Source organism: Microplitis mediator, chromosome 6, assembly GCF_029852145.1.
Source record: "Microplitis mediator isolate UGA2020A chromosome 6, iyMicMedi2.1, whole genome shotgun sequence".
NCBI lineage: Eukaryota > Metazoa > Arthropoda > Insecta > Hymenoptera > Braconidae > Microplitis > Microplitis mediator.
In genome coordinates, this window is record NC_079974.1 from 20319535 (window position 1) to 20334343 (window position 14809).

The 14809-nt window shown below is 27.4% G+C and overlaps 2 protein-coding genes across 3 annotated transcripts; one reads left to right on the forward strand and one right to left on the reverse strand.

Moving 5' to 3' along the window:
* The first annotated feature begins 21 nt into the window (after positions 1-21).
* Positions 22-6176, forward strand: LOC130670288 (prolactin regulatory element-binding protein). Its single transcript, XM_057473618.1, has 4 exons — positions 22-410; positions 499-893; positions 1677-2371; positions 3192-6176. The coding sequence occupies exons 1-4, from the start codon at positions 273-275 to the stop codon at positions 3275-3277; spliced, it is 1314 nt and encodes a 437-aa protein (XP_057329601.1). The 5' UTR covers positions 22-272; the 3' UTR covers positions 3278-6176.
* On the reverse strand, positions 5953-14430 carry LOC130670286 (chitin deacetylase 1). Of its 2 annotated transcripts, none has more exons than XM_057473617.1 (6): positions 14274-14430; positions 12392-12521; positions 11321-11433; positions 9330-9479; positions 7518-8440; positions 5953-6388 (listed from the first exon to the last, which is right to left on the reverse strand). In XM_057473617.1, the coding sequence occupies exons 1-6, from the start codon at positions 14320-14322 to the stop codon at positions 6158-6160; spliced, it is 1596 nt and encodes a 531-aa protein (XP_057329600.1). In that variant the 5' UTR covers positions 14323-14430; the 3' UTR covers positions 5953-6157. The 2 variants fall into 2 exon arrangements, with proteins under 2 accessions (XP_057329600.1, XP_057329598.1); XM_057473615.1 differs by lacking the exon at positions 11321-11433 and adding an exon at positions 11492-11622.
* Between the last annotated feature and the right edge of the window lie 379 nt (positions 14431-14809).

The following is a 14809-nucleotide window of genomic DNA, read 5'->3' on the forward strand; positions in this document are numbered from 1 at the left end:
ATTAAACTCCAAGATTATTTATGTGTGTAAGTTGGTCTGACATGTACATATTGTGTATTAACTGTGACAGTTTGATAAAATCTTACTATTTAGCCGTGAGTGAATTACATGTAATGCAGGAGAATGCGGCGCCAATGTGAAACGTGGAACTTGGCCTCATATTTATGTATCATAAATTAACAATAAATATTTTTTTTCGATAACGGAATTATTGATGCGATATCTAGTAGCAAGTGAATGTTATTAAATAGTAAATTAGTTATTTATTGGATATGCCTCCAAGACGAAATAAAGGAGGCCTTTTGGCCCGGGTAAATTTTCCTCTTTACACAATTCAGATGTTGACAAGTAGACACGTTCTCGTTGGAGGTGGAGGAGGATCAGCAAAAACAGGAGTAGCTAATGGCTTTGTAATTATATTTATTCGTTTTTTATTATTACATTTATTCTGATATTTAAATTTAAATAAATTATTGTTTTTAAACAATTTGATTGTAGGAAATATTTGAATTGTCACATGATGGCTGGAATTTTATTGCTGAAGAAGTTACAAGACATGAAACAGGGCCTAGTGTTGTTATGAATTGTGCTGCATTTAATGATGGTAAAAAAACGTTGCTAGTAGCTGGCCAAGAAAGTCATTGTCAATTGTATAATGTCATACCAAGAGTTGTGGCAGTAGAGAATGGCGAAGTTGTGGCAGGAATAAATCATAATTCTAAAGATAATGAAAATAGTTTACGACAACGAAAGTTGAATGAGAAAAAACAAGACACTAAAACTAAATTAGGAGATGAAAAAGTTGAAAATATACAAGATAATAATTACAATGTAAAACACAAAAAATTGCAGCTAATTCTTAAGCCTTCTACTAGTATTCAAACAGATTTTAGGTATGGTTTTTATGAATGATACTCAAGTTAGCAGACGTCTAATAATTTTTAGATTTTATTTTAGACAGTAAATTATTAAAAAAAAAAATTTGAAAAAATTGCACCTGTAGTTTTTTAAATTCTCTACATGTGTATATTTTTATTTTTGTTTTTTTTCTGATTGATTTATTGAAAAAGAAATCCAAAAATTTTTAATTATCTGCTAACTTCAAGATTATTTTTTATGATACTGAAGTTAGCAGACATCTAATTATTTTTGGATTTTATTTTAGGCGGTAAATTTGAAAAAATTGCACCTGTAGTTTTTAAAATTTTCTACATGTGTATATTTTTATTTTTTATTTTTTTGTAATTGATTTGTTGAAAAAAAAATCCGAAAATTTTGAGTTGTCTGCTAACTTCAGGATCATTAGTTTTTTAAATTTATTCATTTTTTTTTTTTTCTCAGTAGGGTAAAAGTACCGTTTTTGGCCACTTTAGTACCAGTTTTGGCCACTTAGAAATTTTGAATAAAATAATTTGTAAAATACGCAACAACATAATTAATTTTTTTAAATGTGTTTGAATATATATTCTTATCACACTATTGCAATAAAATTTTTTTTTAATACGTTTTCATTATTAAAAATGAAGTATTAAATGTCCAAAAATGGACCAGTGGCCACAAATGGTACTTCTACCCTACTTTTGTCAGAATTTTAAATTAACTTTTCATAAAATCAAAACTTAACAATTGGTGATTATTTAGATATAGTTAATTATTTATTATTTTATAATTTATAGCGAATCAGACCCATTACAAAGAATAGTGAGAATAAGTCTTAATGGAAAAGTAATGGCAACTGGAGGATTGGATGGTGTTATAAGACTATGGAAATTTCCTCAATTAACTAAAATTCATGATTTAAAAAGTCATACTAAAGAAATCGATGATATAGATTTCGATATCAATGGTAATTTTGTTGCAACAATTGCTAAAGATGGTCGAGCTCTGGTTTGGGATGTTGTTAAAGGTACAAAATATAAAGAACTCTCATGGGTTCCACCTAATGGTGCAAAATATGTCTATAAAAGACTTAGATTTAGAATTCCTAATGAAAAAAAATCTAAAATGCAATTATATATACTGTCGAATGCAACATCATCTAAAAACCCTAGTTATCTTCAATTATGGGATGTTGAACAAGGCTCAATAATTAAATCAGCACCTTATAAAGAAACATTGTCGGCAATTGCTGTGTCAGATGATGGAAAATTTTTAGCTGTTGGCACGATGTTCTCTGGCAGTATTGATATTTATGTTGCCTTTAGTTTACAAAAAGCTTTGCATATATCAGGTGCTCACAGTATGTTTGTTACGGGTTTGGAATTTTTACCAACTAAATTAGACGGACCAGCGATTACAAGTAATTCAGAAACTGCTGTCGTTAGTATTTCTGTCGATAACAGAATTTGTATTCATAGCATTCCGTTTAGACGTAAGTATTTTAAATATTATTAATAATTCAATATTGCTTTATATTTTTTAGATGAGTGTAAATAGGGCATTCCACGCCAAATCGACCACTTTTGAACCCGACCCCTTTAGATTTGGCTGAAAATTTTTTCTCTTTTTCTACCCCATCAAAAACTTTTCTTATAATTTTTTCAAATTTTTTCACCCAACCGAAAAAAAGTTATAAATTTTTGAAAAAAATGTCAAAGTTTTATATAAAAAAAAAATCAAAATTCAAAAATGGTAAACATCGAAAAATTTTTGATTTTTTCTAAAAATCTACAAAAAAACAATGAAGATAGGTTGCAATAATTTTTTTGTATTTTTTTTCAAAAAGTACATTTAAAAACAAAAATTTTGAAAAAAAAAAACGTCCCAATCAGTCGAATTTTGAAAAAGTTATAGCTATTTAAAATAAAAAAAGCCATTTTTTTAAAAATTTGAAAAAATTATGAGAAAAGTTTTTGATGGGGTAGAAAAAGAGAAAAAATTTTCAGCCAAATTTAAAGGGGTCGGGTTGAAAAGTGGTCGATTTGGCGTGAAATGCCCCAAATGTATCAGACATAAGACAATTTTTAAATTACATATAAAAAAATTGAATAATTAAATTGATAAAATAAAAAAAATGCATGTACTGATTGTAGATTTTTCTAAAAGTTTATTTTTTCCTTTTTTTGTTTAAACAATTTCATTTTATTATTTAAAAATTTAAAAAATTGTCAGATGTCCGCCAACTTTACTGTCATTTTTTTCTTTATTTATTTAAAGAAATATATATTTATTTATTTTTTTTTTTATTTTAGATGCGCTGCCATTCTGGTTGGTAATATTATTTATTATCTTGAGTATCTGTGGAGCATTTATTTTCTGTAGTTATATGGGTATATGACCGAAAATATATTATTTAAAATTAGTTAATGAATATGCAATGATTTATGAAGTCGATTTTATTGACTAATTCAATTCACTACGCACCATAGGCAATATAGATTTAATAATTTAATTTTTACCAGAAAATGGTAATCCGAATATGGATGTAAAAATAAACATGATGATGCTTTAAATTATTTAATTAAAACATGATACTTGTTAAACTAATTATAAATATGTGGTGTGTATGACTGTCAACATTTTTTTCCAGGGTAAATTAATTGACCAGTTGTTATAATAAAGTTGTTAGATATTCTCAATATCCTTGTGTAAATATATTTTTATATATAACTTTAATACATCTTGTAAATCAATATTTTAAATATTTTTTGCGTTACAGTCATGACAAATTTAATTTTTTTTTTACTATTGTCTGTCAGTTTTGTTCATGTGCTTCTAGGGGCCTTTTTGCATGTATACTTAAATGTTTTCTAAAACAGTAATTTTGATTGAATAAAAATTTATGAATTTAATAATAAAACAGTTTTAACATGGTGGCCACATTTCTGTAAAACCTGGAAATTTCGGGGAGTTATAAATATACTGGAAAAGTCAGGGAAATGTCAAGGAATTTCGTCACAAAGTTGAAAAAATTTTCACTTGCTGTCTTTTGACTGAAAAAATCCGACAAATTTTTTTTTCTGTCAAAACTGTTCAAAAAGTGACGCGGCGCGAATGCGGTTGTAAAACCATCTTGAAAAAAAATTAAAAGAAATTGATTCCAATAGCGAAAAAATGAAACAGTTAGAATTATCAAGGCTGTTAGAAAAAAAAGTCTTAGTAGAATCCAATCACCAGGATCTTCAAGCTATTAACATCCATATTGACAAGTTATAGTATATTGTGTGACAAGGGATGAAACAAGACGATTTCAAACTAGGGTGAAGTTGGCTGGCATCACCCGCAGTCTGAAATCGTGTTTTATCCTGAGTCACACACTATATTTTTCATGATTACTTGCATCGGAACTTTAAGTGCCAGTAAGAAACAAGTTAATTTCAAGCCGATGATAAGGAGAACTGTTAGAGAATGAGATCTCTTTGATTTACAGTCACTTATTAAATAGTAAATATTTGGTTAATTAAAACTGTCACTTAAAAAATAAAATGAGTAAACTAAAGTGACAAGTAAACAAATGAGAGTAATAAGGCTGCCAATGAACATTAAATATAATTGACACCGGGCAGAAACAATTGTGTTTCTTCCCGAGAGAAGAAAAATGTATGTTTCTACCCGCTGTATGAAGGTATTTTTGAATTACGAATTCGCTAGCAGTTGTTTGCAGCATCGGCTTGAAATTAGCTTCTTTCGACGGGCTGTAGAGACACTGAAACTTCGAGTTTCGATGCCGGTATCATGCAAAAAAATAAAAATATTAAATGTATACATAAGTAATGAACTTATAAGTTTCACTATATTTATTATTCGCGTACTTCATTAATACTTTATTAATATTCTATGAAATTTATTCTAGTGAAAATGAAAAATTTATTTATATTTTATTATAGAATAAGTTATATAAAAACATGGATTTCAAATCAAAAATAAAAAATTATTCATTTAATAAATAAAAAAAAAAAAAAACAATGAACATTGACAAATAATAAAAAAAAGTTTATTTAACGACAGTGATTAATTATTGATTAAACTGACTTATACCATTTTATTTTAAATTAAATAAATATTTCCAATGATTTATTAAAATATAGATATGGCGGGAACAAAATTTTCCTTATTCTCTTAATAATATAGATAATAAATTTTCCGATAATCGCACCAATAAACACTTCCTTTTTTTAAATATTATTATCTCTGACATTGAGTATCAGTAAAATGAAATGCCGCCGTAAACCACCCTGATTAAAAGAAACGATTCAAAACGATTAGGAACGGTTCAAAACAATTCAAAACGATTCAATTTTACTACTATATAGATATACATTCATCATTGAGTGAATCGTTTTGTTTAATCAGGGCATAACTTATACCCAAGTAGCAAAGAGTTAACTTTAAGATGTCTTTTAAAAGGACAAGACAAATTTTTTTTGTCTCAGTCATCTTTTTTGGTATGAATACGACATGCAAATGTTGGTTCCGGAGACAGAAACGTGTTGTTTTTCCTGTCTTATGTCAATTGAAAAGTCGTTTAGATGACTTATTTTTCCACTATTTATAATTTACTTTTTGTCGTCACTTGCGTTAAGTCTTTTAAGCAGATCATTTTTTGATGACAAATTTCTGATCGTTTTGTCAACATATTGATGCCTTATCGACAAGTCAAAAAGTAGCTTAAAAACTGACATCTTATAAATGTCACAAAGGCGTGTGCTACCTGGGTACTTAGATTTTTTATACTAAAAGTTTTGGATATAGGATATTAGGAATTTAAAATGAAGATAAACTAATGTTACCAATGTTGTATATATTTTTAGTTGTTTTTAATTTATTAACATTATTTTGTATTGATTGGAATACTTTAATCTCATTTGTTTAATACTTAAAAAAATATTTTTGTTTTCTAATAAGTACATTTAAAAAATAATATCTTACTATTACGTTTTTATGTTTTTGTTGTTTGACAATAATTATATAGTACTTAAATTACTATTTGAGTAATAAAACAATTACGATATGATTATCGTTAGAATTTTTATTTTTACTGCACATTATATTCCTATGTAAGACAATAAAAGAAATGATGTGGATTTTATTCGGTGGATATTATTTACAAGGTAGTCTTGAGGACAAAGATTTCATCAAAGTCTCATCACATTTTTAAGACTTATCGTCTGGTGACCAATTAGTATCAATTATAATATCTTTACCTAAATTTATTTTTTTAATTAGCATTAAATCCATCACCAGTAGGATCAAGAAGCCAAGGATAATTATTAGGACACTCCATGCATGTAAAGAGACGTAGAGTTTCACCCGGAAGTTCTCGTGTAGTCAAAGGACATGCATTTGGTAAAGAACAGTACGGTTGTCCTTTTTCATCACAAGTTTCTTTCCAGTCTTGGAAGTCTTTTATTGCTGTTACTTCAGTTGGAGTTTGCATCCACTTGATAACCTGATAATTACATAATCATAAATATAAATAATATTTTTAAATATGCACTGTAAAAAATTTCGGTGTAAAAATGGACCCGAAGAACTTTACACGGCGGTGTAGTGTGAAATTACGGTGCACCCTGGTGGAAATTTTTCGGACTTTTCTCTGAAAAACTCTGAAAAAGTCTTTAGAACTTTAGAACTGAGTTTTTCAGAGAAAATTCCGAAAAATTTCCACCAGGGTAATATTCTTTCGGTGTAAATTTTGCATCCGTGTAATTTTTCCATGGTGTAGTCTACTTTTTTACACCATTCCGTGTTACTCATTGTAATACAATTGTATATAATTCTATATAAAAATGCAAAAAAGAATAATAAAATTATATACAAATGTATACATTTGTATACAATTATATAGAATTGTATATAATTATATATAATCTATACGAATACACCCGATGAAAAAAGATTTTATACAATTGTATAAAATTATATACAAAAAATGGATCGATCCAATTGTATACAACTGTATAAAAATTGTATACAATTCTATACAAAATGTATACAAGTCTATATAATTATATACAATTTTATACAATTCTATATAATTGCAATATATAGAATTGTATATAATTATATAGAATTGTGTACGATTTTTATACAGTTGTATACCAACCATCGGGCCATTTTTTCTATCCAATTATATATAGTCTATATATAATTGTATAAAATCTTTTTTCATCGGGCAGTATGTAATTATATACAAATGTATAACATACCATCGTATACAAATTGTATATATTTGTATACAATTTGTATATGATTGTATACAATTAGATATAATTATGTACGATTGTATATAATTGGATCGGGCCATTTTTTCTATCCAATTTATATATAATTTTATACAATTGTATAAAATTTCTTCTCATCGGGATTTCAATATTTTTATGATTAATTTTCTTAACTCAAAATTATCATAAATTATACATTTACACGTTTGGCGATGTAAAAATTTTAAATTCACGCCGCCTAAATTCAACACCGAATTCGGTGTAATTTTTACACCGAGACATTTACTCTACACCGGGTCCAAAAAATTTTTTACAGTGTGTAGATAATTAAAATAATAAAAAAAATAAACAAACCTGAACCATAGTAACAAAGTATACATCATTTTTCGTTAGCATTTCTTCAATAAATTTAATAAGTTCATCTTTGAATTCTTTTTTACTTTTAAGCCAAGATGCATGGAAATGAAGACCAAGAGGTGCACGATTAGAATTGTAATGTCTGTTGAAATTATGTCTGAGTAGTCTTCCGAATTGATCACCAGCCTGAACGTTAGAACATGAATCAACCATATGACAACCAGGAAGCGATTCATCGAATGTTGGGTCATCACGACGATCAAGTTCGTTCATAACCATTTCCCAAACTGGATGAGATCTTGATGGACAATTACCACCATTACCATTACATTTATGTGGCATTCTGAAGTAAAGAGTGTAAGGCCAGATTGGAACACGTCCAAGTGAAGCAGTAATTGAGGCATCATACACGAAAAATTGATCTGCCATCATTTCAAATTGTTTGTTACCACCAACTCTAAGATAAGGAGCACGAACACCAATAATTGAACCATCTGTTATGTTTGCAAAACGTTCAATAATCAATCTAGCACCGGCCATTTCAGCGAGCCAATCATCGTAACTTCCGTGAGTCCAATACTGTGGATCGTCTTTGTGCGTCAATGAGAAAATAGATATCTCATTACCTTTTCTATGTAAGTCTTGGACAGCTGAGTAATTTGTGTATTTATGTGAAACAAAGAATGTTCCGCGTATAGTACAGCCATTTGGATTATGACGTTGTCCGTTGAAAATTTCTTCATAAAGGTCAATATTGTCAATATTAACAGCACCGTTGAAGGTAATAGTTATCATTTGTGGAACTTGTGAAACTTCAATGTTTCCGGGGATTCGAGTACCATCAGCGGAACAATAACAGTCAGGAAGTACACATTGAGTTGTATCACAGTCCGGAGCACGGTTGGGATCTGTTTCAACCGCTGAAAAAAAAATATTAAAATTGTATTTGTTAGTTTTTAATATTTCGTAATAAAGAATCCCTGATTAGAAAAACGATTAATGACGATTAAAAATGTTTTAATCGTTTAGAATCGTCAATTGATGATTAATGACAATTAAAATTTCAAATCTTCATGAATCGTTTTTAATCTTCATGCAGGACTAGAAATTGCAAAATATTATTTTACGATTAAAGACGAATCATGACGATTTGAAATTTTAATTGTCATTAATCGTTTTTAATCATAAAATAATAAATCATCTTTTGACGATTAGAGACGATTGAATGTGAAAAACCATGACGGTTAAGGACGATTAATGACGATTAAATTTTTAATCGTTTTTAATCGTCACAAATCATTTCGTTGGCAGATTGCCATGTCTACTCAGAACCTAACTACCTCGTACCAACTTTATTCAAAAATCGTTAGCCCTAAAAGCTCAGCTCAAAAATTTCTTGATTCTAAGATTTCTTTACTCCATTACATCATTATTCCAAGACAACTTTACCCAAATTTCTGAGAAAAAGAAAGCATTTTCCTGCTTACTGAGTTGTTTACTTTTTCTCAAAAGTTCGGGTAGAGATGTCTTGGAATAATGATGTAATGGAGTAAAGAAATCTTAGAATCAAGAAATTTTTGAGCTGAGCTATTAGGGCTAACAATTTTTGAATAAAGTTGGTATGAGGTAGTTAGGTTCTGAGTAGAAATGGCAATCTGCCGTTTCATTTAATCAGGGAATATATTCACGATGAAACATAAAAAAAATTGAAGTTTAATTAATTTTAATACTTGATAATTGTTTTAATTAATAGGACTAAGTTGTCTACTTTCATGTATATATATTTATATATATAATTTTATAACTTACTGCATGCATTTTCGTCGGACTCATCTTTACAATCAGGTTTGCCGTTGCAGAAAAGTTCCTTATCTACGCACTCGCCGTTACCACAGGAAAGTTTTCCTTCAGGACAAACAGGCTCATCGGTTTTTAGAATTGGAAGTATTTTACGTGGCTCTGTGAAAATTATGTAATGATTATTAGGCTTTAAAATTTAATTATTAAATCAGCACTACGGCAATTGTATCCAAGACCCGACCATACGAATTTGCCCTTTTACTGTACACTACTCAAAAATACAGCTTCTTTAGACGTTATATCAAAATTACTGGATCATTTTTTATTATCTACATAGGGAAAAGTGTAAGTGTAATGTCTGTCATTTATATTGCAATCATACAAATATTGTGACGCGTTTTATTTTAACTCCATTCAACGTTTCCAATTTCAACCGTAAATTTAAACAATTTTAATAAAAAAAAAAAATTATAATTATACTGCACAAGAAATATTTGCGCGGTAAAATTGATGATAATTCCGATAAATTAAAATTTATTTTTTGATTGAGTCGAAAACGTCAAGCAGAACGGGTACTATTTCATACGACTCACGACGACGCACGCGTTGAGGAAGATGACGTAAGAGAAAGCTTTTTTTTTTAATTGCCTCTTCCTTGTTATTGATGATGACTGATTTTTAAGACCTTCATGTGCCTTTTTATTTATTTATTTATTTTTTATTGTTACATAGTAATACAAGTAAAGCAAAACAGAGCAGCAAAAGAGTAGTGGGGGATGAAAAATATTTATTACTTGGATTTGGTACCACTTTTTTTTTTATTTATAGTAATGAAAAAGAAAAAAGTAACATAGGTATGTAGGTATTGAATATAATATGAAAAAAAAATATATATTAATGAAAGTAATATGAGTTGAATAATCTAAAGTTCGAATTAATCAAAATTTTAAAAAATTTTTGCTTTTATTATTATTGATTGTGTAATTTAAGAGGAATAATTAGAAAAAAAGTAACGGTAAAATAAAAATATATTTTAAAATGTATGTTAATGGTGTAAATGAATGTAAAAAGCAAATTACGTATAAAAGAAATTGTTAGTTAATCTAGCATAAACGAGTTATATACTAAGGTAGAATAAAAAGCTAAAGAATATAAAAATTGAAAGTTTTTAGTAAAAATAATGTGAGTGATAATAAGACAGTGAGAAAGCGATTAATTAAAAAAAAGTAAAATGAGCATTAGCGATTAGAAAGCAACAAAAATATAGGTAGGTGTTAGTTAATAACTTATGAGTAGGGCCAGGATTTTTGCGTTAATTTAAAAATAATTAATAATTAGTGGTGTGAAATTTTTTATATTACCGGAAAAATATTGGTCTTATGAAAAAAGTTTTCAAACAAAAGCTGTAGGGAATTCAATTTTCTAAAAAAAAGTGTCTCTTATAATTTTATCTTAGGACTAATAAGAAAGCCGTAATTTCAAAATTAAGATTTTCAAAATTTCCCAAATTTTGAATCATTCATTATGAATCTTAATTTTCAAATTACGGTGAAAATATTGATCGTAAAAAAAAATCATAGGAGACATTTTTTTTAGAAAATTAAATTTCCTACAACTTTTGTTCGAAAACTTTTTTAATAAAACCGATATTTTCCCCGTAATATCAAAAATTTGAACTACTCATTTAAAAAATAAGGCAAAAATCTCATGCCTACTTATGAGAAAAAAAATCAAGCAGTCAAAGTAAAAAAAAAAATCATTATTCTGTGTGAAAATAATAATTATTATATAATTTTTGGTAAAATAACTGCTTCAGTTTTAATCTCGTGAAAGAGTACTACGAATTCGCCGTGCTACGGAGTGAGCCTATGACCGAGCCAGAAATCTGTCAATCCCTTTGAGCGTGTTTTCAATTATGGTTTGATTATGATAAAAATTAAAAAAAAAAACGCTCAAAGATGATAAAACATGAGTCCAGCATTTCCCCGTGCGTCACTTACTCTCGAGCTGGTCACAGTTTTTGACCTTGCCCTTCCAGTCACAGGTCTGTTTGTCCAAGTCAAAAGCCAATCCACTAGGACACGTGATTTGCTTCAGTCCGGATCTTGTACACCTAGAGGGTCAAAAACGCAGGGTCTTGAGTCTTGATATTAAATAAAAAATAATCTTACTCTCAAGTTGATCACAATTCTTGACATTTGTTTTCCAGTCACATGTCTGACGTTCGATGTCAAAAGCTAAACCCGTTGGACATTTAACTGATGCTAATCGAGTTACCCCAATTTCACTAGCTTTATCGCACCTGTTATTAAATTTATCGTAATAATTTTTTTTTAAATTTTTTATCGAGTATTTACAGTTCAAAAAAATTTTACGGTTTTAAACTCTATACACATTTGATAATGAATTTAAATTATTTTATTTTATTACTGTATATTAGTAATTATCACATTGACTATTAAAACTATACCATTGTTTCATATGATAAATAATTTTGAAAATGATTTTAATAAAAATTTTAATTTAATATATTTTATACTCGTAATATTTTTAGGATTAAATTCCAGAAGTTTGTATGGAAGAAAAAGAAAATACTTGAAAAATATAGAAAAAAAAAATATAAACAATTCAAGGAATTCCTTCCACGAACGTCATCGCAAGTTTTTACGTTTTTATTTTTATATTATATGTCTACTCGAGTACTTGATAACCTTGGAAGAAACAAAATTATTATGATTCACGAACCAGTTTCTAATATTTTAGTAAATCAAAATTTTCAGAATGTCAGAATTATAATTTGTAAATAATAACATTAATTTAAAGTTGTATAAATATGTAAATAATAATTATTATTTTAAGAAAAAAAGAAAAAAATTCATATTTTTAGATTCCCTGGTGGAAATTTTTCTGACTTTTCTCTGAATAACTGAAAAAGTCTTTAGAACTTTAGTTTTTCAGAGAAAATTCCGAAAAATTTCCACCAGGGTTTAAAAAACTGTTGGTGTTTATTACGATGAAAAAAGAAAAACTTGAATTTTATTCGTACGAGTAAACAGTCGTCGTTTTCTTACCTTACGACATCCCGACAATCGCCATCTGTACTAAGCCGAAAGTATTCATCACCAGGACGATTTTCACAAAGTTCTTCTGCATTGGGATCGAGTCCATCTGAAGAATCATCATCTTGTGCTCTTACGGAAACTATAAAAATATTTTAAAATTAGACATAATGGCTCAGATATAATAATAAAATATAAATATAAGGTAAGAGCACCAGTACCCAGCCACCTCATTTTAAATTATATCTACATATATTTTGAGCCAATGTTAAATTATATGACCGGCTGGCTACTGGTTAAGGACTGGGTACTGGTGCTCTTACCCTATGATTAAAAAATTTTGAATTTTTAAAAATTAAAGTTCTTTTTATTCGTTTTTTTGTTCTGATTTTATTCATATGTTATTTTCTTAGAACTATAATAAAGTATTTGAATTTATAAATGAATTAAATTATGTAAGTACACTGTTAAAAATAATTTGAAAATTACAATACAAAAGAAATTGAATTTTCATAACTAGATATTCGAATTGTATTTTCAATGAAAAAAGCTTTAAATTTAATATAAGTAATTAAATAATCAAGCTGGTACACTGTAAAAAAAATTGTTTGAATTTTCAAAGATTGTATATAACGCAATAAACACATACATTTGTGCTTGAAATTTCATTACTAATTTCATATAGAATTTAAAATACACGTTTTTGAATTTTCAAATTAACACTTTGGATTTTCAAATACTTTTTTTTTAATTTTCAAATAAGTATTATGAAATTTCAAATAGAATTTTTAAAATTCAATATATGTTTTAGAATTTTCAATACTTGCTTTAAAAATTTAAAAATCAAGTATAAATTTGAAGTACGTTTATTAAAATTCATATTTTTTTTCTTAATTTTGAATACCAGCTTGATTATTAAATTACGTATATTAAATTTAAAGCTTTTTTCATTGAAAATACAATTCAAATATCTAGTTATGAAAATTCAATCCCTTTTGTATTGTAATTTTCAAATTATTTTTAACAGTGTATTCAAAATTAAGAAAAAAAATATGAATTTTAATAAACGTACTTCAAATTTATACTTGATTTTTAAATTTTCAAAGCAAGTATTGAAAATTCTAAAACATATATTGAATTTTAAAAATTATATTTGAAATTTCATAATACTTATTTGAAAATTCAAAAAAAAGTATTTGAAAATCCAAAGTGTTAATTTTAAAATTCAAAAACGTGTATTTTAAATTCTATATGAAATTAGTAATGAAATTTAAAGCACAAATGTATGTGTTTATTGCGTTATATACAATCTTTGAAAATTCAAACAATTTTTTTTACAGTGTAATATTATATAAAAATATGTAAATATATTGTAAACATATGCAATTAATTTAAATAATTATTTGATATTAGTGTTATATGAATTGCAACTGTTTTATAATGATGAAAACATCATTTCACTGAATAAAACACGATTGCAGGGTCACCGAACTCTCTCGTTGAAGTAGAAAGTCTTTGAAATGTCAGGGCAACAAATCGGTAGGGGAAAGCATCAGTGGTTCTCCAAAGTAGGTTTAATAAAAAATTGATTATTTTTTATTTATAACCATATTAAAACGTTATATATACGTATGATTATTTATTTTATTTTTATTTTTTCAACTAATTATTTTATCAACTCTAATTTTATTTTTTAAGTTTAATTGTTTCATCGCAATATGAACTCGAGAAAAATATATATTTTCTTCAGTGAAATAATGAAAAGAAGAATTATGACGCATAAAAAAAGATTATTTCAATAGGTAAAAAAAAAAATTCAAAAAAATTAATTAATTTTTATAAATTTGAAATTTTATAGACAATGGAAAAATAAAATTTATGAACAAGTACTCACCGGTAAATAAAGTTAAGCATCCTAGAAGAAATATTAACTTTGGAGACATGATCTTAGTCGGCAGGACAGAAAATGTCTGGACAGCCGCACCCTCTTGCCCCTCTATATGAGGACCACTACTCCTTCTCTCTTCAACAAGAGGACTTTCACCGGCTGGATAGTGCTGCCATCATTTCTTGTAATATTTTAAAGATATTTTATTGTTTTTATGGCTTTTTAACCATTCTTACAATGTCTGCTAGAATATTCCTTTTATTAAAAATACCCTACAGTATTTACTGTTACACTTTCTGATATTTGTTTCACTTCCACAAGAGCTGATACTTTAATGGGTTACAAATTTACTAAACAATGTATATTTTAAACAAAATAAAAAAATTTTGAGTTCTATAACAAATTGCTTAAGCTTATAAATTATTTATTTATATTTGACTATTAATTAATATTAGTTATACCTTCAATACGCTGTATTTTTTGCGCAACATTGTGATCAAGAGACATAAATTTATAGCTGTTAGACAATACATAAAAATTTG

What these genes read in the sequence shown, in the direction of transcription:
- LOC130670286 (XM_057473615.1), bottom strand. Translation starts at nt 14,322, where the DNA reads ATGTCTCCAAAGTTAATATTTCTTCTAGGATGCTTAACTTTATTTACC. An exon ending in GATTGTCGGGATGTCGTAAG is followed by an intron (nt 11,623 to 12,391) that starts GTAAGAAAACGA and finishes ATTTAATAACAG; the next exon opens with GTGCGATAAAGCTAGTGAAA. An exon ending in GAATTGTGATCAACTTGAGA is followed by an intron (nt 9,480 to 11,491) that starts GTAAGATTATTT and finishes TAATTTTCACAG; the next exon opens with AGCCACGTAAAATACTTCCA.
- LOC130670288 (XM_057473618.1), top strand. Translation starts at nt 273, where the DNA reads ATGCCTCCAAGACGAAATAAAGGAGGCCTTTTGGCCCGGGTAAATTTT. An exon ending in AGTATTCAAACAGATTTTAG is followed by an intron (nt 894 to 1,676) that starts GTATGGTTTTTA and finishes TATAATTTATAG; the next exon opens with CGAATCAGACCCATTACAAA. An exon ending in TCATAGCATTCCGTTTAGAC is followed by an intron (nt 2,372 to 3,191) that starts GTAAGTATTTTA and finishes TTTTTATTTTAG; the next exon opens with ATGCGCTGCCATTCTGGTTG.